General features: G+C 45.3%; 1 protein-coding gene across 3 annotated transcripts in view; it reads right to left on the reverse strand.

Annotated features, from left to right (window-relative positions):
- GLS (glutaminase) overlaps positions 1-25,494 on the reverse strand; it is an 81,974-nt gene that overhangs the window by 30,043 nt on the left and 26,437 nt on the right. For 2 of the 3 annotated variants that reach the window (XM_048486848.1, XM_048486849.1), the window contains exons 6-11: positions 24,669-24,832; positions 19,915-19,973; positions 5,229-5,261; positions 4,060-4,118; positions 3,171-3,237; positions 701-751 (exon numbers count right to left, since the gene is read on the reverse strand). In XM_048486848.1, the coding sequence (XP_048342805.1) occupies positions 701-751; positions 3,171-3,237; positions 4,060-4,118; positions 5,229-5,261; positions 19,915-19,973; positions 24,669-24,832 (433 nt within the window). Of the gene's footprint in view, positions 1-700; positions 752-3,170; positions 3,238-4,059; positions 4,119-5,228; positions 5,262-7,964; positions 7,990-19,914; positions 19,974-24,668; positions 24,833-25,494 lie in introns of those variants that run through there. The other variant, XM_048486850.1, reaches the window with a different exon arrangement.

The raw sequence follows: 25,494 nt of genomic DNA on the forward strand, positions 1-25,494 counted from the left end.
AACTGGCACTGCGACAGGATTTAATGTCAACTGTACCATTAAACTTTTAGTCAACATCACACTTGCAGAGTTTGGAAGAGGCCAATTTGCTGGTGGCCCCGGGCCCCTCCGCTCTCCCCCCACCATCCGGGCCCTGCGGGACTTAGAACAGTTCCGCAGGGCCTGCAAGATGGGAGTTGTTCCGCCGGGCTTTTGGGGAGGTCAGGTGTTGAGGGGGCCATCTCTTGCATTCCAAGCACTCCATACTCTATTCTTGGAGTACACATTCATTGTGTCTGACTGACCTGGTGAGTTTTACTGCTGATTTTAGAGTTAAGATTGGAGTAGTTGTTACCTACTGTTTTAATTGGAATTTTATTGTGATTGTTTTTGTATTGATTTGTACACCACCCAGAGCCCTTCAGGGTTGGGGTGGTATATTAAATTTGAATAATCAATCAATCAATCAATCAATCAATCAATCAAATAAAAGGATGCTTTTCTTTCAGGTTGGGTTGCCACATTTGTCAGCAGAAGCAGAACAAAACAGGAGCCCTTTACAGACAGACAAAAATTTCCAGGGGAAAAGTGGGGGGGGGGGGGGGATTGTTTAGTCCCAAATTCACTTCTTTGGATCTGGGAAGATTGTCCATCTCTGAAGTGCTCCCGGACATGAACAGTTTTTCTTGGATTACAGAAGTGATGAAGACTGAGCCATTACTTGGAAGTAGAAATCCAGGATGCCGACCATATCTGTCCCTTCTGGAAAACACTGGAAAAGAACACAGCAAATTTAATACACTGGGATATGCCAAGGAATTCAACAAATCTTAGTTGAAGATCATCAGATATTGCAGAACTGACTGAGCTTGTATAAAAATAAAAATAGATACCAATAAAAAATTCAAGTTGTACAATGTCACTGTTGTTTAGAAGTAACCTCGCAGACTTGGATAATTGAAACCTTTAATTTAATCTCTTAAATAATGCTTCTCTGTCATGCTACAAGGGACACCCCAAACCATGATAGTAATATTTCCAAGAGGCCCATTGGCTTAACTTCAACAGAAGTTAACAAGGTATCTTGTTAAATTGATCAGAATACAAACATCGATTTTAAGCCAACATAAATGATTGTCAAACTGGTCACGTTCATGGGAGCCTTTCACTTCAATGTACCGTCTATACTCGTGTATAAGTCGACCCACATATAAGTCGAGGTACCTAATTTTACCACAAAAAACTGGGAAAACTTATTGACTAGTGTATAAGTCTTGATCAGCACCGTTTCTGGGGAAGGTAATTGAGAGAGTGGTGTTGGAGCAGCTTCAAGGTTTTCTGGATGACGCATCGGCTTTCGACCCCTTCCAGTCCGGCTTCCGTGCTGGGCATGGGACGGAGACTGTTCTCGTCGCTGTCACAGACACACTCCGTATTCAGCTTGACCGAGGCGGATCGGCGCTGCTGGTGTTGTTAGATCTCACCGCAGCGTTTGACGTGGTCGACCACGACCTTTTGACCCACCGCCTGGCTGCCTCCGGAGTGCGAGGCACTGTCCTTCAATGGATTGTCTCGTTTCTCCGGGGCCGGAGTCAGCAAGTGAGGTGCGGGGATCAAGCCTCCCGGAAGTGCCCGCTCCAATGCGGTGTACCCCAGGGGGCACTTTTATCCCCGCTGCTATTTAATATCTACATGCGACCTCTTGCTCAGCTGGTACGGAGTTTCGGGCTGGTTTGTCATCAGTATGCAGATGACACACAGCTCGTTCTGTTGATGGAGGGGGGAGCAACCGCCGCCCCTGTGGCTCTACAGCACTGTTTGGAGGCGGTCGCTGGTTGGTTGCGGCAGGAGCAGAGTTAAAACTGAATCTATCGAAGACGGAGATCCTCTGGCTTGGCCACGTGAAGGGGGGGGAGGGTCTTTCCAGCCGCCCGGTGTGGGAGGGGGTCATAGGCGCCGACTCTCTCCGCTTCAAGCCTAGTTCGGGGGGTCCACCTGGATTTGTCTCTATCAATGGAGACCCAGGTGGCCCATACAACCCGGCTGCTTTTTTTTCCATCTCCTGTCAGGCCCGGCGGCTGGCGCCCTTCCTCCCAAGCGGATTCTTAGCCACTGTGATCCACGATAGCGGTCACCTCCAGATTAGACTATTGTAACTTCGCTCTACGCTGAGCCTTTCGGCGCTTTGATCCGGAGGATTAAAACTGGTCCAGCGATGCAGCAAGCGGCCGCCCTGCTTACAGGCAGCGCGCTACTCTCTGGGCACAGCTATCCAGCTCTTATACTGCATCAGCTGCACTGGCTCCCGGTGGAATTCCGGATCCACTTTCAAGGTGCTGGCAGTTGTTGACCTTTAAGGCGTCTTTACGCTGGTCTGGGGGACCAGTCGTATCTTCGGGACCGCGCATCACCCCATGTCACGTCCCTCGCACGGCCTCTTCGGGATCGAGGTGGGAGGCCAATCTACTGGTGGTCCCCTGGCCCCTCGGCGATACGGTGGTTGGCTCTCCACACGGGCCAGAGCCTTTACAGCTCTGGCCCCGGCCTGGTGGAACGCTCTCCCTCCAACTGTCCGGGCCCTGCGGGACCTTGGTGAGTTCCGCAGGGCCTGTAAGACAGAGCTGTTCCGCCGGGCCTTCGGAGGAACTTCAGCCGATTAGCAGTTGCCCTTTGCCCCCGGCTCCTGATACCGGGGCCAGCTGTCATCTCAGACTCGCCACTCCTCCCTTTTGGAAGGGGGAGGGATTTTTAGATCGGAATGTGGGATGCTGTTTCCCCCTTTAGGGAAGGGACAGAATTATAATAGCAGATTACAACGCCATCTATTTTACTGTAGCTTATTATATTATTGGAAATATCTTATGGTTTTCGCTGCTTTTAAATGTTTTAATTGCTTATATTGTCTTTTAATGTTGTACACCGCCCAGAGCCCCTTGGGGATGGGGCGGTATATAAGCTTAAAAAATAAATAAATAAATAAAAATAAAAGGTATACTTGACCAGACGGCACTGAGTTCAGTTTCAGAGTAGTAACTGCAGCTCTGTTTGTTTGTGTATGTCCTGTTACAGAATCAACTTTATACTTCATTTTATAGACTGTATACAGCAAAAGTTGGATTTTGTTTAACTTATAAGGAAACGGAGATACATTATCATCTTGCAAATCACCACCGCTTTTATCCAAAACTTACCTTCTTCTCTTTTAGGTAGTAGCCTATAGCAAAGTTCCGGTCTCCACTCTCTCTTTCAGACTGGAACCTAAGGTACAGAAATGCACTTTAAAAAGTGGACAAAATATTGAACGTTCAGACGCAAGTGATGCCCTCCTAGGTTAGCTACCTGTAACTTTTCAGACTGAAAAAATAGCTACTCATTTGAAAAATTCAGTTTCTTGCAGCGTTCACGTATCCCCATCACTACCCCTGTACTTTGACATTTTTATTAAGCGATTGCAGACCACATCAGAAAAACAGCATGACAAGAAAAATAAAAGGAGGAGTTATTAGTTCTCCTCCATGTTGCTCAGCGATGTGAAATTTCTGAAAAAATTCAAAGTGGAAAACTTTCTGGAATTTCTTTTGGAAAATGTTACAACTTAAGTTTAAATAATTGTAAAATATTGTGTGGTCGAGGGCTGGTTCAGGCAGATGTGAAGCCATGGCTTAATTCAATTAACCCCGGTTAAGGAACTGGGGGCTGCTCGGCCCGCTCAGAGTAGCCATAGATGGCCAAGTGAAATTCCCGGTGGCCAATGCCAAGGGAGTCTGGACCACTGCAAAGGCCGTGCAAAGCAGGTTGGGATATTGGCTAGGTCACTGGCGCAGAGGCATGAGAGGAAAGAGAGGACAGAGACCCTGAAGTCCCTCTCTCTCTCTCTCTCTCTCTCTTTCTCTCTCTCTCACTCACTCACTCACTCACTCTCTCGGTGGGTGGGTGGGTGGTTTGTGTTGGCTACAAGGAAGCCTACAAAGTAAAAGTTCTGACAGGCCATTTGAAAAAGAGTATTTGGACACAACAGTTCCTCACTATCCAATATTGTGGGGGGACAACTTTAAAACAAAACCAAAAAACCATACTTACGTGGCATTACTGAACCCGACATATTCATTTCCAGCCATCTTATTCATGAACTGCATCACCTGTTAAAGAAGCACCACAGCTTTTTCAAAGGTACAAAGCAGCCCACCGTTCCTTCTTCACTCTTTATCGGCATTGAAACAATATCCAACAGGCAAGATCAAAATAAAAACTGCGTTCTAACTCCTAACAACTTTTGCAGAAAACTTAGTAGCCGAACCATTGATTTCAGGAGTGTGTTCATTTGACAGAAATTGGATAATGCTACCATTGTTCATGAGATCTTTACAACGAACTAAAGGAAGGAGAAAAATACTGTGGTGTGGTGTGGACCTATATGCAACTGACAGTCCAGAACAATATGTTGGAACTGTGTCCAGAGAGCTTGGAGAACATGTACATGTTCTCTCCTGCAGTGGGATCCTCTGGTATCTTCCGGAAAACGAGAACACATGTTACACATAGGCTAGGCAATTCTCTTTTAATCGATGCTATATTATTTTCTATAGTGCTCAGCTAATCAGTCTAAATATGACAATCTTATATATCAGTGGTGGCGAACCTATGGCACCATTATATATATATACACACACTCATCATGCTTATTTAATGGTTAGATCTGTATCCCACCCTTTCCTGACTGGAGGCAGGCTCAGGACGGCTAACAACATAAAAATACACAACCAATGAAAATACATGATACAGTTTAAAACCTCCTCAATTAAAAACCCTGTCACCTCCCCAGTTATTTCATTTCATTCACGTTACCCAGGATGGTACATCAAGGAGGGAATGACATAAGGAGGAAACAGAAAAACCAAACCATCTAAGGGAACCAAACAAATAAACATAACATAAAAAGGGTAAGGGCAGGGAGGTCAGCAATGATGGGACCTCAACCACAGAGCTGGAGGAACGTCTTCGTCTCACAAGCCCCGAGGAAGTGCCCCAGGATCACATCTGCGGTCCATCTAGTGGTGCATCCTGTTTCTCACAGCGGCCAACCAGATGCCCCCAAGAGACCCAGAAGAAGGGGTGCAAAGCCTCTTCCTGCTGCTGCCACCCCAGTTCTGATTGGCAGCCAGTGTCTGAACATATCAGAAGAGAAGGGGAAATGCAGACTACATACTTATACACAGAAATAAACTTTAAAACGTGCAAGACTCACTCACATAGTCAAATTTCTCTGCATTATTTGCTCCTTGCTGAAAGGAAAGAAAACATATTTACAAGGTTTGTTTATACAAGGAATTGCTTCTGATTTAGTTTTACTTAGTTAAAAAAACAAACTTAATTAATCTCTAAATCATCTATCTACTGCTACTTTAATATTAGACATTATAACTTTTACTTATAAATCTAATTACCTAAAGTTAGGAGACTAAATTGCATACATTAGCCTCAAAGAATACTATAGAAAGCTTTAATTAATATTTTTCCACTATGTAAGGAACAGGGCTAAACATTAGAGATGGCTAGCTTTACATGCTCTTTATTTGCTAAGAACGGGCATAGGAATCGTCTTTACAATTTACTGTAATCAGTGGATACACTTTACTTCCTACTCTGTACTTTCCATTATGCCAGGTACCCACAAAATCCACTGATTAGACTCACAGTTGTGTATGGCCAGCAACTCAGTCAGTTGGGTGCAGTATTAATCATGACGAGTGCCGCCCAATCACAGCTGAGTTAACAGCAATCTTGTACGGTTTTCAAGGCGAGAGGTGAGCAGAAGTGGCTTGCTGCAGCCTTCCTCTGCGGAGCAACCTGTCTTCCTTGGCGGAACTGATCCAAGTGCTAATCAAGGACCGCCCTGCTTAGCTTCTAAGCTCTAACAAGCTGGGTTTAGACAGGCTCCAACTGGGTATGGCACACTTCTCTGAAGACAACTACGTGGGCAGCCCAATCCAGAGCCCTAGGCGGCCAGGGACAGCGCCCCCGAAACACTGCTGTGCTCCTCCAGAGGGCCTTCTGCTACCTCAAGGAGGGAGAAAGCAAAACAGATGCCAGAAAGCTCTACACTGGGCCCATGGAAACATGGTCATATGCCAGGGGGTGGGGCACTAAGGCCACTTCTACCCCTGGAAACGCCCTCTACCATGCTTGCCCAGGGTCCAGTTGATTGGGCTGGGACATGATGGCCATTTCCGAGGTCGGGCACCGCAGAGCCATGTGGTTCCTGGGACCCACGTATCCACCCCCCCGGTGCATTCCACTTGCACTGGCAGGGTGGACGCCCATGTTGGCGTAAGACTGCACAGGCTCCAGAAAGGAGCTGGGCCCTCCCTTTCTGGACTGGGGCCTTAGAAGAATTAGCTGGGATAAAAGAGTTTTGTTGGAAACCTGTCCTACACCTTGAGTGCAGAAGATTGAGGGGGCTCCTCCAACAGAGCAGAACGGACAGTGGTTGGAAAAGGCAATCCGGGAGCCGTACTGCCACACTGCACAAAGTTATCGTTAGCAGAAATATTTTTTTCCCCAGCTAAGGCCAGTCTCTGAAATATAGGGTTTTATTTTTTTAAAAAATGGCAAGTATTAAGTTTGAAATGTCCAGTTTGAAATGGCTATGATGTAAAGGACTGGACACGATCCTCATCTCCTTCTTTCTCTGCTGGGGGTTTTTAAGGTCTCTCCTGTTCCGCACAATAATATGCTCTGGAGATTCAGGGGCGGTTTTTAGCACGTCACAATTGCCGACGGAAGCACCAACGCTGCCCTAGGGCTTCCTGCAGAAACATGTAAAGTATCGGCATTGTAACATTGCGCCTGTAAATCCTGACCCTGCCCCAAAATACACAAGAGGGGGAGAGGGTGCCATTTCAACTGCAGAGAGCTCTATTACCATGTTTCCCCAAATATAAGATAGTGTCTTATATTAATTTTTGCTCCCAAAGATGCACTATGTCTTATTTTCAGGGGATGTCTTATTTTTCTGTGTTCTGTTCGTCGGGCATGCTTCCAAACAAAATTTTTGCCATGTCTTACTTTCGGGGGATGCCTTATATTTCACACTTCAGCAAAACCTCTACTATGTCTTATTTTTAGGGGATGTCTTATATTCGGGGAAACAGGGTAGCTGTGCAGTTTTCTTCTCATACTGGGAACTGTATACAGAAGTCACAGACACATTTGAGAAAACTCATTATTTCCATACGGATTTCGGGCCTTCGGCTAGGGTTTCCCCCCCACAACTTAGTGCCGAATTTTGCAAGAATATCTAGAGCTGTGACACCAAACTGCTAATAAGGAAACGATTCCATGAAAACGCAGCTGGGAAGAGCCACAGAGAGAGGCTGCCGTGGCATAAAGTCAGAGATTATTGAGTTTTACAGGGCGCTAGGTGAAGAACCATCTGGCTAGATGTTTCCAAAGAGGTAGTTGCCGAAATTTCTCTGTGTGTTTTTTTTTAAACAGAATGCCTCAATTTAATAGGCCTTGCCCCAGAAACATCTGTTTTAAAGTTTTGGTTAGGTCTGTCATCTGAACAGGTTGCCCCAAAAGAATCCGAGAAACATTAGTCGTGCTATATTTAGTGTAACGGAAGGAAAACGAACCCTGATGAGCATGCTACGCAACGAAATGCATAAAGCCAGCCTCATTTCTCATTCTACAAGTGGATTAGGGTGTCGCAGATAACCTGTGAAGCCACACGCACCAGTTCATCTAGTGATGTGCAGTCACGCACGCATGATCACCAGCTGAAAGAACACACCACACTGTTGTGTCAAGGTTATGCACCAATAAATTCAAACGGCTGCTACCCACAGAGTCAATGATTATCTAAAAGTATGCCAAAAGTATTAAGCATTGAGTTGAAATGCATTAGAGAAAAATAAAACAAGTTTTTTTTTAAAAAAAGTAACTCCAAAACTGTTCAATGAAAAATAATTAAAAGAAGAAATTACCAACTTCATTGAACTGTTGCAGTTGTCAAAATATTCCAAAGATCCTAATGCTGTAAAATATGCAACAACATTTAAACCACAAAAAAAAAACCTTTTAAATGCACAGTGAATGTCTCTCTAGGAAACATGGGTGGGCATTAGTTATGGGAGGCTGTATTGGTTATTGCTGTATGGTTATGGTTAAGACAGTGAAACTGAAACAAGTTTTGCTTTCCTCCCCTACATTTAAGGGAGAAGAGAGGTGCTTAATGCGAGAAGACAGAATACTCTGATTGCCTCTTGCCCCCTTCGCTGCAAAAAAAGAACCCTTACAAGTTTGCAATTTTTAGCAAAATATACATAGCAAACAAGCACCTGACCACATATTGAAGCAAACTTATTTCAGCATTTATTAAATACAGAGATTCGGGGGATTTTTTTTTTTTTTACATTGCAGCAAGATTTTACATATGGAGGTCAACCCGACTTTTTCATACCATCTTCTATAGAACAACTGAAATGCTGGTGCTTCCAAAGCTCTACATCTTAAAGACAATACTTGCAAAGATCTTAAGCGTAGACCTTACGTGGGAGAGAGAACTTTGTGGGAGACAGACCTTTGTCTGGCTAGTTTGTGCATATGTTTTTTTTTAACAGATGTAACTGGGTAGGTAGAGTCACTGTAACCAACAGGAACAAGACACAAAGCCTCGGGTTATTTTCCCCCTTTGGCAATCATGACCACATTTTCCCTGGCCATCTGATGGTGGAACACAGAGCAGTTCTTGTTCTCTTGAATGTTTTCATTTTTTTGGCAAGGGACTAATTTTCCAGTTTTTAAAGTCTCCTGGGTTTCACCAACAAAATTTTTACACACAAAATCTACCAACGTAGCATGCAAAATGTAGCTTCACACAACATAAGATATACATTTATACACTTGCTGTGTGCATGCTTGCATGTATATTTATGTGTATATACACACGCTGCTGCGTATATACAAATGCACATCAAGGGACACAGACTAGTTTGAGAAGATCTGATGGCACACGCCCTCCTCACCCACGCACAACTTGAAACAGAACCAAGGTCACTTGCTAGCGAGAGGCTGGGCCCCCGTTTCATTTACACTGAAGCTTTGCTGGCGGGAAAGAGGCTCTTGGCAACTCTTAAGATTTCTAAAACTGAATGACTGCAGTTTTGCCATGTACATGATGCCCTAACATATATATCAGTGGTGGCGAACCTATGGCACGGGAGCCAGAGGTGGCACTCAGAGCCCTCTCTGTGGGCACGCATACACAGAGTTTGTCATGTGATAACAATGTAATTATTTCAGGGAGACTATTAGCATTAAACCTAAGACCTAGTTTTGGGGAAGCAGTGTAGGTAACCCTGTTAAGTGCTGTTAAACCCTACTGATTTTCATGGGAAGAACGAAAGCGCAACCTGGGAGTAAGCTCGGTTGCTGGCAATGGGGCTTGCTTCTGAGTAAACCCTCCTAGGGTTGTGATTCACCCGTTTGGAGCATTGCACAGTTGCTTCAAAGCAAAGCCACCGACTACCACCAAGCTTACTCCTGAGTAACGCACGCTTCGGAGCCAACCGTTTTTTCTATTCTAAAACCTCAGTATTCATGTTAAATTGCCATGTTGGCACTCTGTGATAAATAATTGGATTTTGGGTTGCAGTTTGGGCACTCACTCTCGAAAAGGTTCGCCATCACTGATATATATGAATTACCGGCTGCTAATACTATTGTTCGCATTGGACTTTCCAGACTTCTGTACCAGTACCATCCCCTGGCAGAAAACATCAACGTATTTCTTAACAGCCTGCACTTCGGTGGCACCTATGCTAGAAGTTAGCGGCCGTTTAAGAAGTCATCGATATTGTGGATCTTATCAAATACAACACAAAATGGTCAAACGACCCTTTCAAGCAACTAGCCTTTTGAACTAATGACATGAACCTTAACCCTGCGTATATACAACCAGAACTCCGTATACAAAAAAGAACCCCACTACTTCAGTATCAGGAAAAGCTCAGAACTCATAAGAACATAAGAAAAGAGCCTGCTGGATCAGACCAGAGTCCATCTAGTCCAGCACTCTGCTACTCGCAGTGGCCCACCAGGTGCCTTTGGGAGCTCATGTGCAGGAGGTGAAAGCAATGGCCTTCTGCTGCTGCTGCTCCCGAGCACCTGGTCTGCTAAGGCAAGTCGGTACTGTGATCATAGAGCCAACAGAAGAATAACAGGCTGGGTCAGACTAATAGTCCTTCTAGTCCAGCACTCTGGAGGGCCAACAACAGGGCATAGAGACAGAGGCCTTCCCCAATGTTGCCTCTTAGCACTGGGATTCAAAGGCTGACTGCCTCTGATTGTGGAGGTTCCCTTTAGTCACCATGGCTAGTAGCCACTGACAGACCTATCCCTCCATGAATCTGCCTGACCCTTTTTTAAAGATGTCTATGCCTGTGGCCATCGCTACATCCTCTGGCAGAGAATTCCACCTTTAAGCCACCTGTTCAGTAAAGAATTATTTCCTTCTGTCTGTCCTGAATCTACTGCTGCAGTACTCTGAAAGACAGAGAAGAATATCTCTGTCCACTTTCTGCACCCTGAGCCCCAAACTCTTCAACGGCTCCTAGGAAAGGGTTCCAACCTTTTAAATCTCCATCTGTGCTTTTCCCAGCCCCTGTCTGAGATACACGGATCAGGACTGCACACGGCACTCCAACTGAGGCTGGACCATAGATGTGGACAGGGGCGATAGGATGCAACGCAGAAGAGAAACCTCTCTGTGTTTCGAGCAACTGATGGATCAGCAAAAATTGCATTAAAATTTTCCCGTGCGTATGGACTGCACTATGCAACAACATGCCTTTTGGTGTGATAATATTTTACATTTTAAAATGGCTCCTTTTCCATTCTGCCCTCATACTTTGAAATATTTGAACCTGGAACAAAGGCACTTTATTGAAATCCCAGCAACTGATTTCTTATTTGCTCGGAAACTTGGGCAGATCACAGCTATGGAAACCCAGAAAGCACCGAGCTGGCAAGGAGCCTAGGGCAGGGGTGTCCAACTGCGGCGCCCCAGACGTGACTACTATTCCCATCAGCCCCTACTAGAATGGCCAATTGGCCATGCTGGCAGGGGCTGATGGGAATTGTAGTCCATGAACATCTGGGATGCCACAGTTGGACACCCCTGCCCTAGGGCAGTGGTGGCGAACCTATGGCACGGGTGCCAGAGGTGGCACTCAGAGCCCTCTTTGTGGGCACGTGTGCACAGAGTTCATCATGTGATAATAGTGTAATTATTTCAGGGAGATTATTAGTATTAAACCTAAGACCTAGTTTTGGGGAAGCAGTGTAGGTAACCCTGTTAAGCGCTGTTAAACCCTACTGATTGTCACGGGAAGAACGAAAGCGTGATCCTTTACCTGGGAGTAAGCTCGGTTGCTGGCAATGGGATTTGCTTCTGAGTAAACCCGCCTAGGGTTGTGATTCACCCGTTTGAAGCATTGCACAGTTGCTTCAAAGCAAATCCACTGACTACCACCAAGCTTACTCCCAAGTAATGCGCGCCTTGGAGCCAACCGTTTTTTCTAAACTAAAACCTCAGTATTCAGGTTAAATTGCCATGTTGGCACTTAGTGATAATTAAGTGGGTTTGGGGTTGCAGTTTGGGGACTCGGTCTCGAAAAGGTTTGCCATCACTGCCTTAGGGTAATGTGGCCCAACCCCTGCACATCACAGGAAATTAACAACTACCTTCCCCGCCCCCTTGCCTGGTGACCCTGGCTCTATGCCCAGAGGAAGGAAAGAACTTCCAGGATCCCTGGGCTTATCGGGCCAGGAAGAACATTCCTTCCTGACCTGAAAGTGCCTACTGACATTACCCGGGGCATATAATCAAGGCTCTCAACAACCACGCGCTGACTCATCCCTTCCTGTCTTCCCTCTCACCATCTGTCTAAATTCCTAGTGAGTCAGAGAATCGGCATTGCTGTCAGATGGCCATCTCGCCTCTGCCTAGAAACCTCCCAAGAAGGAGAGGCCGCCTCTCTCAAGAAAGCCCGTTCCATTGGGGAAGTGCTCTAACTTGTAAAGACCTTCTTCCTAAGGCTCAGCCGAAAATTGTTTTGATTTCATACAATCCCACTGGTTCTGTTCCGACCTTCCGGGGCAGCAGAGGTGGCCTCTTTCAAAGGCTGTTGAAATGGAAACAACCACCCATTCGACATTCAAGAGCTACATAAATGAAAGATGGAGGTGGAACGAACCTACGGGCAATCAGATGGCAGATTGCATTGGTACTTCCTTAAAGGAAAACTCAAACGTTTCTAAGACATACTAATTTGACGTACTGAGAAAAGACAAGTGGCAGCTGTGTAACCTGCTCAACCACCTGTCTGCTCTCCTGTGACTGGACAGGAGCAAGAAACTCTTCTGTGTGTGGAAAGACACCTTCTGTATATTTCGCACCTTTGGAACACCTTCCCCCTTGAGGAACCCAGGCTAAAATGTATCTTTTTATCAAGGCTATTAATTAGGGGGGTTACTTCATGAGCTGTTAATGATGTGTTCAGCTTTACAGATAGTTTTGACACCAATATGTCAAATGAATTGTATTTTTCAAAGACTATTTTTATACGGAGGTTTTTGATTTTAAGCTGCGTTCAGGAGGACTCTTAAAAGTTCCCGAATAAATAATTATCAACAAAACTTGCAAAATTAAAACACTGAACACAGTAAAAAGGCCACCACACAGCAATATCGAATTAGAACCTGGAATCTGAACAGATTGAAAAACGCAGAGAACTGGGCCAGGTTCAGATTGGGGGAGGAGGGGAATATTCTTCTGCAGAATTGGGGACATCTTCCAGGTTTGCTGCCAAGTGTGAACCCCCTCCCCAAAATGAAGGGGGGGTGGGGCTTAAACCTCCTAAGAGAGGAATATTGCTCTCCAGATGTTCATGGACTACAAATCCCATCAGCCCCTGCCAGCATGGCCAATTAGCCGTGCTGGCAGGGGCTGGTGGGATTTGTAGTCCATGAACATCCGGAGAGCCGCAGGTTGCAGACCTCTGACCTAGAATGAGTGGAAATGAACGTTAGGCTCCAGGTGCCCTTTAGGGTGGCTATGGTGCAGGTGGAGCAGGAACCACAGCCTAAGCCACGGGAGGTGATGAGGAGAGACAGAGCCACTGCCAGGTGTTCCAGGTGCGCAGGAGGGAGAGATGGAGCTGCTACTGCCACTAAATGTGGCGGGTAGGCAAACAACTGGGGGGGAGGAAACCAGAGCTGCCACCCCATAAGCCAGGCAAATAGGGAACTGTAGCCACCCCAGGCAGCTGGTTGTTGTGGCAAACTTAGTGGGGGGGGGGTGTGTGGGAAAGATGGGATCCCCCCCCCCCCCGGGAGTTTACTGCCAATGTATTTTCATTTACTCATGAATGTGGCAGCACTGCTCTGACCCACCCATACACACATCTTTGGGCTGGCAGCATCCTCAAAATAGATTCCTTCTGAGTTCAGTTTTGTGGTATATGTGGATGGAATACAGGATGGATGGTTTTGATGGTTGCAGAATAAGAGATGCAATGCATAAGAAACAAATGTCACCCCCTCCTGCTGTAGTCTTCTATAGCCCCTGAGCCTGTGCCCCTCTGGGCCAATGGACTCCCAGGAACACCATGAGGGGTGAAAGACAGAGGTGGCAGTGGGGATCAGCCAAAATGGCCCTCCCTTTCTTCAGTAAGCAAAGAACCTAGAACAGGGGTCTGCAACCTGCGGCTCTCCAGATGTTCATGGACTACAAATCCCATCAGCCCCTGCCAGCATGGCCAATTAGCTGTGCTGGCAGGGGCTGGCGGGATTTGTAGTCCACGAACATCTGGAGAGCCGCAGGTTGCAGACCTCTTGACCTAGAATGAGTGGAAATGAAGGTGAGGCTCCAAGTCAAAATGCGCAAATTAAGGACCTAAGAAAAGAAGTAGTATAAATTTCATTAGGCGATTAGCAACAAAGAGAAACGTGACACTTTGCCAGCCTTGGAGGTGTTCAGATGTGGACTTTTTGTTTGTTCCGATAAAACTGTGCTTGCATGCTCAGAGAGATACCCAGACTGAGAAACCCACAAGGCCAGTAGCTCTCATGCACGGAAGTTTCCATGGGCTCCCGCCAATGAAAGCACTTCCGGGAACTCCCTCTGTGGCCAGCATAACATCAGATCCACTCCAAGCGGGCGCATCTTGAACGTGTCAATGGCATGTCAGAGCATGAATGAATTCAAGAATTCCTAGTCATTAATGTAACAGAACTAAGTTGGACTGAAGATTTATCTTTCCAGGAGACAATCAGTTTCCTAGCAATACCTCATCCTTTTGCTTTACTCTATGCACTGAGAAGTGTGGATAAATGAGGATAAATGAGGAAACATCAGAGTCAGGAAGGGAGGAACATACTTTAAAGCTATCCCTACAAATCAGTTCTGGGAGGGGGGGTACATTTAGGAAAATTCCCTCCCCAGAAAGGCTCTGTCCATCTATGTCAGGGAAAGTGGGAGTCGCTGGAGCACATTTTTTCTCTCTGCCCATATTATAACGTGGCTCACTCTGAGCTTATTTGCCCTTTGTGAGACAAGTTTCCAGGTACAAAGTTCGGAAACCACAAACAGCTCCCCCGGGGGATTAAATTCTCCAATGCAGACGGTGTTTTAAATTAAGTAGTTTCCTGTTGCCAAATTAATTAATTATTACTGTTTAAACTAGTAAATCCGTTCAAAATTAGGTAAATGGCTTCGAAGTTAAACAGTAATTGTACGTTTTTACTGCTGGTCAAAGACTGGAATAAAGATCAAATTGCTGCGCCCACGATGCTGTGTTAGAATTCGAAATGTTCCTCGAGGCTCAAAAAGGTTGGGTACTTGGAAAAAAGTCAACTCTGTGCTACCTCATACCCCTGCATGCATGGAGACAGAGTGGGGTAGTGGTTAAGAGCAGGTGGATTCTAATCCGGAGAACAGGGTTCGAGTCCCCACTCCTCCCCATGAGTGGCAGACTCTTATCTGGGGAACTGGATTTATTGCCTCACTCCTACACATGAAGCCTGCTGGGGTGATCTTGGACCAGTCACAGTTCTTCAAAACTCTCTCAGTTCCACCTACCCCACAAGGAGTCTGCTGCAGGGAGAAGGGAAGGGGGCTTGCAGGCCACCTTGCAGGAGAGAAAGGTGTGGTTTAAACCCAAACATTCCTTCTCAAACAAAGCTGTATAATGTACACAGCAAATTTTAGGTATCCATTGGTTTACTCCTGAAGGTACCTTTGCCCTCTCTTTTTTCAGCCCAGCTTTGATGTCTACTAAAAGTGCATCAAACTGCAGTTTAAGAATCTGAGTCATCGTAGGCCCCCATTTGCCCAGGACCCACAGAACTCAGAATGGACTATTATGCAATCCAGTGTTCTTTTAACTGACTTCACCGATTGCAACGTGATACTGCTTTTAAGTAACCAAAGCAAAATACCCATCCTCAAACAAGCGGCAATTTCAAAACGGTTGGTCTGACTCCTCCTTCATTCTGTGTTGGGCGTGTCGCAAACTAAGTACACATTTAAGTTACCCAGCTACTCAATTCTCAAGATTATACCTATTATCAAGAAATCCAATTACAGGCTCAGTACTGACATGGAAACAGAAAGCCACCTGCTCACCTCCTATGAGCAAGAACAGACTCTGGCAAATCAAGCACAGAAGATTGACGAGACTAGTTTCCTTTCTTACTATCCTTTTCAGGCCCAAATTCTCATCATGGGACACTTAGATGACCTAGTGGACACGCTGAGAGCCAGCGTGGTTAAGAGCAGGTGGATTCTAATCTGGAGAACCAGGTTTGATTCCCCACTCCTCCACCTGAGTGGCAGAAGCTTATCTGGTGAACCAAACATGTTTCCACGCTCCTACATTCCTGCTCGGTGACCTTGGGCTAGTCACATTTCTTCAGAACTCTCTCAGCCCCACCTACCTCACCAGGGGTCTGTTGTGGGGAGAGGAAGGGAAAGGAGCTTGTAAGCCACCTTGAGACTCCTTGCAGGAGAGAAAGGTGGGGTATAAATCCAAACTCTTCTTTTTCTTCTTCTCCTTCTATTTATCAGTCTGCTGCAGCCCTACTCACGCTTACTGGGGAGTACAGGAGCAGCAGTGGCGTAGGAGGTTAAGAGCTCGTGTATCTAATCTGGAGAAACCGGGTTTGATTCCCAGCTCTGCCGCCTGAGCTGTGGAGGCTTATCTGGGGAATTCAGAGTAGCCTGTACACTCTCACATAGGCCAGTTGGGTGACCTTGGGCTAGTCACAGCTTCTCGGAGCTCTCTCAGCCCCACCTACCTCACAGGCTGTTTGTTGTGAGGGGGGAAGGGCAAGGAGAATGTAAGCCCCTTTGAGTCTCCTACAGGAGAGAAAGGGGGGATATAAATCCAAACTCTTCTTCTTCTTCTTACATCCCACAGAGCACAGTTAAGGCCAACTTCCAATGAAAACAGAGCAGCGGGCTGCTCCTAAGGACGTCACTAAAAACGAGCTTGAATTCTGCAGGCCGACAGCTTTAGCTCCAGAGACTTTCACCAAAGTTGAAGCAAACCAAAAAACCCTTCCACATTCCGATTCTCAACGTAATCCTCAGGATTGTACTTCTGGCTTTCATCAGTAGATCCTCGTCAATGTAGCACATGAAATGGTCTCTCAACGAAGGATGCAATAAAGGGGTCGAGGACTGCTGGACATGCAGGTAACTGACATGCAAAGTTTCAGTGCAATCCAGTAGTGGCCAGAGAATGAGTTAACAATATCTTTGTAACGCTATCAAAACGGCATGCAGTAAAAATTAAGCTGCGGCACATGGCAATAGGGTGACACTTACACTGCTACTGTGACATAGTAATGCCTGATTTCAGCTCAACAAAAAAATACATTAAGTCCGAGCCGACCTTTCCACAAACAGAAGGGGTCTGGGAGTCAAAAGAGGGAACTTGCAGAAATAGTCTCACTCTTGCAAACGAAGATGCTTGTTGGGGGGGAAGGGAGGGTCTGATTGTCCCAATCATGCTATACCACTTCCCCAACGTTTATGACATTGTATTGTCAAAGGCTTCCACAGCCGGAATCAACTTGCTGCTGTCAGCTTTCTGGTGTGCACAAAAGTGAAAATGAAGAAAACTTGTACCCACAGGCTAAGGAGCAGCAGTGGCGTAGGAGGTTAAGAGCTCGTGTATCTAATCTGGAGGAACCGGGTTTGATTCCCAGCTCTGCCACCGGAGCTGTGGAGGCTTCTCTGGGGTATTCAGATTAGCCTGTATACTCCCACACAGGCCAGCTGGGTGACCTTGGGCTAGTCACAGCTTCTCGGAGCTCTCTCAGCCCCACCCACCTCACAGGGTGTTTGTTGTGAGGGGGGAAGGGCAAGGAGATTGTCAGCCCCTTTGAGTCTTCTACAGGAGAGAAAGGGGGGATATAAATCCAAACTCTTCTTCTTCTAACAATGAAGACTTCAAAAAATTAGTTCTCCCACTGGAGTAGCAATTTACTTTTAAGTAACCAAAATAAGGACATTTCGAGAGGCATAAGAACAAACCAATTGCAGAGCGTTGTCCTCACTGATTGTAACCATTATTGTATTTTGAAAAACCCTGACCTGCCTTTAACAGCCGTGAAGTTTAACGAGGCCAGTTGGTTAATTATCTAGAATCTGGCTAGCTGTTATATTTACATTGAGATTACTTTGCCGTGCCGTTCTAGCTTATGTTTATATATATTACTCCAATGGGAGAATGAAAATAATTTCCCAAAACATTTGGTTACTGTTTGTAAAATTATAAATTTATTTTGGTTACTTAAAAGTAAATTGCTACTCCAGTGGGAGAACTAATTTTTTGAAGTCTTCATTGTTAGCCTGTGGGTACAAGTTTTCTTCATTTTCAGCTTTCTGGTGTGGCCATGGTTTGGTAGTTTTAGTTCCTAACATTTCACCCCACAGCTGCGGGCAAAATGTTAGGAGCTGAATCTAACAGACCACGCCCACACAGGCCTGGAAAACCCACTCCAGCCAACCCATGCCGTTCTTGAGGGGGGTCTTCTGCCTGGCTGGGGATGGCATCTGCATCAGAAAAGTGGCACATCCCTTCCACGAACTCATAAAGACTGGGGTCAAGGCACTGAATTGTAAATAAAACCTCACTAATTTCAATGGAACTTTCCTGCAACTAAGTGAGTGCATAAGATCCCATTTTAGATTGCCTATACCCGTGGTGGCGAACCTTTGGCACTCCAGATCTTATGGACTACAACTCCCATCAGCCCCTACCAGCATGGCCAATTGGCCATGCTGGAGGGGCTGATGGGAATTGTAGTCCATAACATCTGGAGTGCCAAAGGTTCGCCACCACTGGCCTATACCAGGGGTCTGCAACCTGCGGCTCTCCAGATGTTCATGGACTACAAATCCCATCAGCCCCTGAACACCTGGAGAGCCCCAGGTTGCAGACCCCCGGCCTACACTGTGGCAAGAACAGCACTCACAATCTCTGATCATTTGTCTACTGTTTAAAATGCATTGTCAACGTGAATTTCAAAGTTAATTAAACCTACAGGGTTAAAAAAAAAATTAAACATGAATAAATTTACCTGTCATACTTATGGCCATTTTCCTTCACCTACAGCTATTAAAGATAAATGTTTTAAGCAGGATGTTCTTACACTTTCTTCAATATAAAGAAAAGCAGAAAATCGTGAGCCAAGTCTAAGAAACAGCCTTTCACAACTAAAAGTTCTGCAACAAACGCATGGAGGTTAAGATGCAAACATGATCATAAAAGTTATCCATTTCAGAAATCTTCTACTTCAAAGCTACAGTGTGAGATGTTGCTTAGAAGACATTTATTTCTAGAGCTCCACAGCTGCAAAGTGAGATTTTAAATTCTCACAATAAAGACGGCATTTGCAGTAATTAAGGCATATCAGTGATGCCAAAATCCAAATGGGTAATACATTAAGTACAATCATGCCATGTATTACAAAATATCTAGTGGCCATGTGTTGGTTAAACTACTAAGCCAGTGATGTTCCAAATATATTTATCTAAGGGAGAAATGCTGCAAATAGGAACACAATACACTGTGAGTATATTTCATATTTAAAGAACTGCCAAGGGATTAGGCAGCGCGTCTCATAAAACTATCAGGCTATCAACTGTGATGCACAATTCGACATTTTTCTTGCAAAACCCCTTCAGGAGCTCAGCCACCTCAAGAACTCTGCGCATTAAAAAACTGATGCTCTGCACATTAAAAAAATTCTATCAAAATGCTTTTAAAGTTAGTTGCATGCTCCAGTATGTGCTAAGCAGAAGTAATTAAGATTTTTTTTCTGATATTCTTTATTTCGTAGTATTTTGGAGCACATCCAGAAGGGCATGTACACACGCACCGCTTTTAACGTCAGCTTTTGCGGAAGGGTGCCCAAAGGGTCTTTTCTCCTTGACCCCTTAATTTGAAAAAAACAATCTGGGATATGGAACAAGAACTTTTCGAAGGGAAAGTTGGGAGATTGGGGGGGGGGGATGCAAAGAGAAACAGAAGACATGCACACAGGCAATGTTTTAACTTTAAAACACTTGTACACCAGATCTGTAGGTAGTTTAGACTTTGGGAGAGATAACAACTTTTAAGAAAAATGCTATGGAAAAAGCTTCAGATGTAAACATGCCCCTCTGGATTTAAACTATTCTGCAAGAACAGCAGTTTGTCTGCACATCTCTCTAGAGGAGCGAGCAGTTTGGGTTTCAAGTTTCTGTATGTACAGAAGCTACAGCTATACCACACAGCTCTTCACACACCTGCACGCACATGCGCGCGCACACACAAACACTTAGAAAACAGCTCTCGGGAAAACTAAGTGTAAACGTTTTACCTTGATCAAGGAGGTAACCACAATCGCTCCAGCATTCACCATAGGATTGTGAGGTTTGTCTGCAAAACAGAAGTTTATTCAGTCACCAAACCTTAGAAAGCAATGGATTCCACACGCAGAAAAAAGCAACCTCTTGTATTTTGGAATACATTCTAGCACTTCTTCGACTTTCAAGAATCAGCTGACGAGTGACAAGCCACAATCACCCTAGTTGCTAAATCCTAAAGCATCCTTGTCTTGCATTTCCAAGTTGAGGTTTCGATTCTTCATTTCATTCAACTTTTTTGGGCTAGTGTGGGGGGAGAAGGGCTGAATCCCTGATAACACACAATACAGACTACTTTCCCTAATACATCTCATTAAACTTAAAAGCAATACAGTATACATCTAATTTAATTTAATAATCCCCCCCCCCCCCCAGTTTTGATCCTGGGCCAGCTGGGATCGGCTCCAATTTCTTCCTAACCTGAATTCCCCACAGCCCGCCGCATTATCATCTTTATCATTTAGCCATGACACCCCCCTCCCGGAGTCTCTAGTAGACAAGCACAGAACTTCCCTATATGCTAGCTCCGTGCTGGCCATGCTGGCAGGGGCTGATGGGAATTGTAGACCATAACATCTGGAGTGCCAAAGGTTTGCCACCACTGAGCTAGCTTAAGTAACTGAAGTCAACGACTGCCACCTCTAACCTGGCTTTGTTGGCATAAAAGCATCTCAGAAAAGCTAGGGAGGCCTTGCAGACTGACAGTCAGCACGATTCCTGTACAAAAATGACCGAATTCCAAAGAGCTCTGTGTTCATGTTCCTGCCCAAGAATTAAATTCAGAAGCGGAGGCGTTTCTGACTATCCCATTGGTCAGAAAAGCTCACTGGGTGGGGCACACAAGAAAGGGCCTTTTCAGGGGCAGTCTCACAATTATGGAACAGGTTCCCCGAGGAGGTACACTCCCCCCCCCCTGCCCACAATTTCAATCTTAGGAGGTAGCTGAAGATGGGTTTATTTAGGACTGCATTTGATGAAGCATTCCTGAACTGTTATTTTAAATTTAGTTTTATGAGCTTCATTTATTTTCTTTGTATTATAGGCCGCCTTGGGCTTCCTAGGGGAGAAAAGCAGCTTATAAATGTTTGAGACAGAACAAATAAGGATCTTCTTACTTATTCTTCATCAGGGAAGGTACTGAATGGATTTTCTGGATCCCCTAATGCAGCGGTTCTCAACCTGTGGGTCATGACCCCTTTGGGGGTCGAACGGCCCTTTCACAGGGGTTGCCTAGGACTCTCTGCATCAGTGTTCTCCATCTGTAAAATGGATAAATGTTAGGGTTGGGGGTCACCACAACATGAGGAACTGTGTTAAAGGGTTGCCGCATTAGGAAGGTTGAGAACCGCTGCCCTAATGAATTCTTGGACCATTCTCAAATACAACGGTGGACTTATGCTTGCATGGGCAAAAAAGTCAGATATATAGCCAGTCAATGTATTAATTATTCCTCCCTAACACCGTAACAACAAAACATTACAAATATAACTTTACATTTAAAATATAGTCTTTACCCTGCCCCCTCAAAAAAAATTTTTTAAACCCTAAGTTACTATTTATTTATTTATTTATTTATTTATTAATTCGGCTTTTATACCGCCCGATCCCCGAAGGGCTCCGGGCGGTGAACAGCAAGGATTCAGAGACAACAGGAGCAAAACACATATACAATATAAAGACATAAGCTCCATCTCATGTCAGCACTAAAATAACCTAAAACCAGCGGAAACAAATTAATACATAAAAGCATAAAAGCAGGCGTCCAACCTCAAATTTAAAACCTACCCCCAGAAAAAAGGGGGGGACGGTAGGCCCCTCAATATGAGGGGACCCTGATGTAACAGCCCTGAAAACCAGAGGGCAATAAGGAGCAGTAGGGGGCACCATATCAGCGGCCAGACACTCCAAAGGCCCGGTGGAACAACACAGTCTTACAGGCCCTGCGGAACTCACCCAGGTCCCGCAGGGCCCGGACAGTTGGAGGAAGGGTGTTCCACCAGGCCGGGGCCAGTGCTGTAAAAGTCCTGGCCCGCGTGGAGGCCAGCTGCATCATAGAGGGGCCAGGGATCACCAGCAAATTGGCCTCTGCTGATCGCAGAGGCCGAGTAGGGATATATGGGGTGATGCGGTCCCGAAGGTACGAGGGTCCCAGGCCGCGCAAGGCCTTAAAGGTCAAAACCCACACCTTGAAAATGATTCGGAATTCGACTGGAAGCCAGTGCAGCTGGCACAACACAGGCTGAATATGGTCTCTAAAGGCGCCTCCTGTGAGCAGACGAGCCGCCGCATGCTGGACCAGCTTTAACTTCCGAATCAAACGCAAGGGAAGGCCTGCGTAAAGCGAGTTACAATAGTCTAGCCTGGAGGTGACCGTTGCATGGATCACAGTGGCCAGGTCCTATATATAAGCTACCTATGAATGACCTCTCCCTAAATATTCCAATTATGAACATTTTGTGCCGGATTCACTCATTCGTTTTATTCTGCAGACCGAAGGGGGAAAAAGCTGTACCAAATACAAGATCCATAATTTTCAAGCCACCTAATACAAAATGCCCTCGAAAACTTGTACAAACACAGGAAAGAATATATAAATTCAGGGCCTGTGAATAACAGCTTGTAACTTGAAACCATTTTAAGCACTCCAACGTTGGCAATCCGGTGTCATTGACAGACTATATTTAGGACAGTCAATGTAAGTACAAACACTATATAGTAATGAAACACTGAGCTAGGCAACAGTGATCTTTAGACCCCGCAGTCGACGCGTTTTGCCTCTGGCACAGATTAGAGCTTGGAACTGGACCAAGGACACTACAGTAGATCGGCTCCTTTGTATTAAGGGATCAACTTCTGGATGGAGAGGATTACTCGAGCCAGCCATTCAAAATTAGACGCATCTACATTCAGACCAAGTTACTTTGTCCAGAGCTAATTATGCCACACATGGTTCCAAAACCAAAAGAGAAGGAATGAAGTTGAGACAAATAATACTGAACTGGCGAACCTCTGCATACAAAGATTGTTTTTATACCATACAGATTTCAGCTGGCACTAATCTTTGTTTTGAAGCTGTCAGGCATAAGAGAAGTTTCTGTTCTGTGTTGGAGCTTCTGGAAGTTATGAGTGGTTTTACGTTCTAGCAAATCTGTGTCCTTTAAACCTACATTCAGTATTGACGGAATAAAAGGACCAACAGAACTAAATGTTCTTCCCCCGTTCCAATTAAATGTATATGCTTTATAGAGGCCTTGGAATTTCTCTTACCGAAGCACCTTCTGTTTTTAGAAACAAATGTACCAGGAGTTGCGAACCAGGCAACTCGAAGGCCACAATTTAAGGCTACAGAAGTAGGAACAGTTAGCATTTGAACAGAGTGGTCTGCACGGTTCAGAGATTGTGAAAATTAAGATAACCCTTTCTGGTTCTGTGCAGTACCTTGGAATCACTGTCTGAAACAGTAGTAAGGTCAACTAAAGCCTAAGTGGCACTTCATCTCCAATGCCACAGCAAAGCCATTCCTCAGTTAATGGATCACATGGTCAACAAATGCCACATCAAAACTCCCATTCTATTAAAAATTAATTCCGTATCATAGCAACAGAGCACTTCTCTTGTCTTATCAAGTGAGAGCCACAGGGCATTTTGCACTAACAACGTCCAATGCTTCATTTCAACACCACAATGCATTATCAGAACATAATTCGATTCTGTTTTAAATATAATGTTTAGGGTTGAGAACAAGTCCTTATTCTCCATCGCCCCCACCCCTCCAAATACACATTGTAATTTAGGGAAGGAGAGTTTTAGTTTGAAATAGAAGCCAGAACCCTGAAATTGACACTTAAGGCTTCCAGGAACACAACTCCTGTTTTAATCTGCCACAGCTGCCTGCTAGTCAGTGGCGGAGCTACAAGGGGACGGGGGGTTGCGCCGTGCACTGGGTGCACGTCTGGAGGGTGCAGAAAATCGCCCCAGGTCCCTCCCCCTTTCCCCTGCGGCGCCCCCCCACCCACACTTACCTCAGTTCCTTTCCTTTTTCAGGCTGCAAAAGGCCTGTTCGCAGTAAAAACAGCCTGAGAAACTACAGTTCCCAGGAGACCTTGGGGCTCACAAGGTCTCCTGGGAAGTATAGTTCCCATCAGGCCATTTTTACTGAGAACAGGCCTTTCGCAGCCTGAAAAAGGAAAGGAACTAAGTGTGGGGAGGGGGTGGGGGGAAGGAAAGGAGCCGCGGGGGGGGGGCATGGGGGGGGCGGAAAATATAGACTGCCAAGGGCAGGAGGGGTTCTTCTCAGAAGAATTTGCTTCATGGCAAGAAATCCCAGACTAAATAAAATTAACTAACCACTCTGCCCAGGAGCGGCAGAAATGGCAACAGCTTCCCCCAGGATCTTGGTCCAGGAAAACAACCAGCGAGAATGAAGCCTGGGAATTTTCAGAAGTTGATGAGCCACTTGACATTTCTGCCCGTCACAAACACTTGGAACCTTCTCTTATGTTTCGTTTCACAAAAAGGCTGCTTTGTTTAACCCTATCTCATATTCAAGCGACAAATAGAACATCTCATACTGAGACAAGATATGTGAGAGTTCATGGGAAGCGTGGCCAGTAAATTCTCCTCTCCCTCTTCCATCAACCCTACACACTCTACTGTTGCCCTGGAATTGAATATTCTGTAACTGATGATGCATAGAAAGGTAACATACCATCTTCATTAAGGAACAATTTGTTGAATCGCAGTCCGCTCGGTTCTTTACCAACATATCTGTGTACATATTCAGTGCCAAGGTCGTTCACAGCGATCGCGTACTTCAGAGGCTTTACACAGGACTGAAGACAAAACGGGACTTTGGTATCTCCGATGGAATGTCTGCGAAAAACAAATATGACAGATATCAAACGTCTAACAGAACTGCCAGAGTTGCTTGGAGACAAAGATATAGTCATGTCGTCTGACAGGGAAAGTAGTCTATTAGCATTATTCTTTGCTTCTTACGAGGCATCAGGGAAAAAGTGATGCTTTATCTACTTTGTATTGTTGAGAGCTTTCGTGGCCAGAAATCACTGGGGTGTTGTGGGGTTTCCAGGCTATGGGACCGTGTTCCTGCAGGCAAAACGTCAGGAGAAAATGTTACTGGAACACGACCATACAGCCCAGAAACCCCACAACACCCCAGTTTATCCACTTTATTCAACTAACAAAGAACACCTGGATGTGCTGAACAGCTAGATGTATTTGAGGGGCGTATTGCAAACAGTGCAGCATGAATAATAAGCACTTGGAACCCCCTCACAGCGGTACGAACCTGGCACTTTCTACTATAAATAGAGCCAGCACAAAAACCAACCATTTAGTTCCCAACTTGCTGGTATGAGGCAAATATATTCCCTGCGAGTACCGCACTTTAGAAACAGTTCACAAGAGTTCTGATCCCAATTGTTAATCCAAGTATTTTGTTTCAAATTCTTTACACAAGATGTTAATTTTAAGTTAAACTGTAGTAGATATTTTACTGGATAAAATAATCAATG

Source organism: Sphaerodactylus townsendi, linkage group LG02 (genome assembly GCF_021028975.2).
Source record: "Sphaerodactylus townsendi isolate TG3544 linkage group LG02, MPM_Stown_v2.3, whole genome shotgun sequence".
Classification (NCBI taxonomy): Eukaryota; Metazoa; Chordata; class Lepidosauria; order Squamata; family Sphaerodactylidae; genus Sphaerodactylus; species Sphaerodactylus townsendi.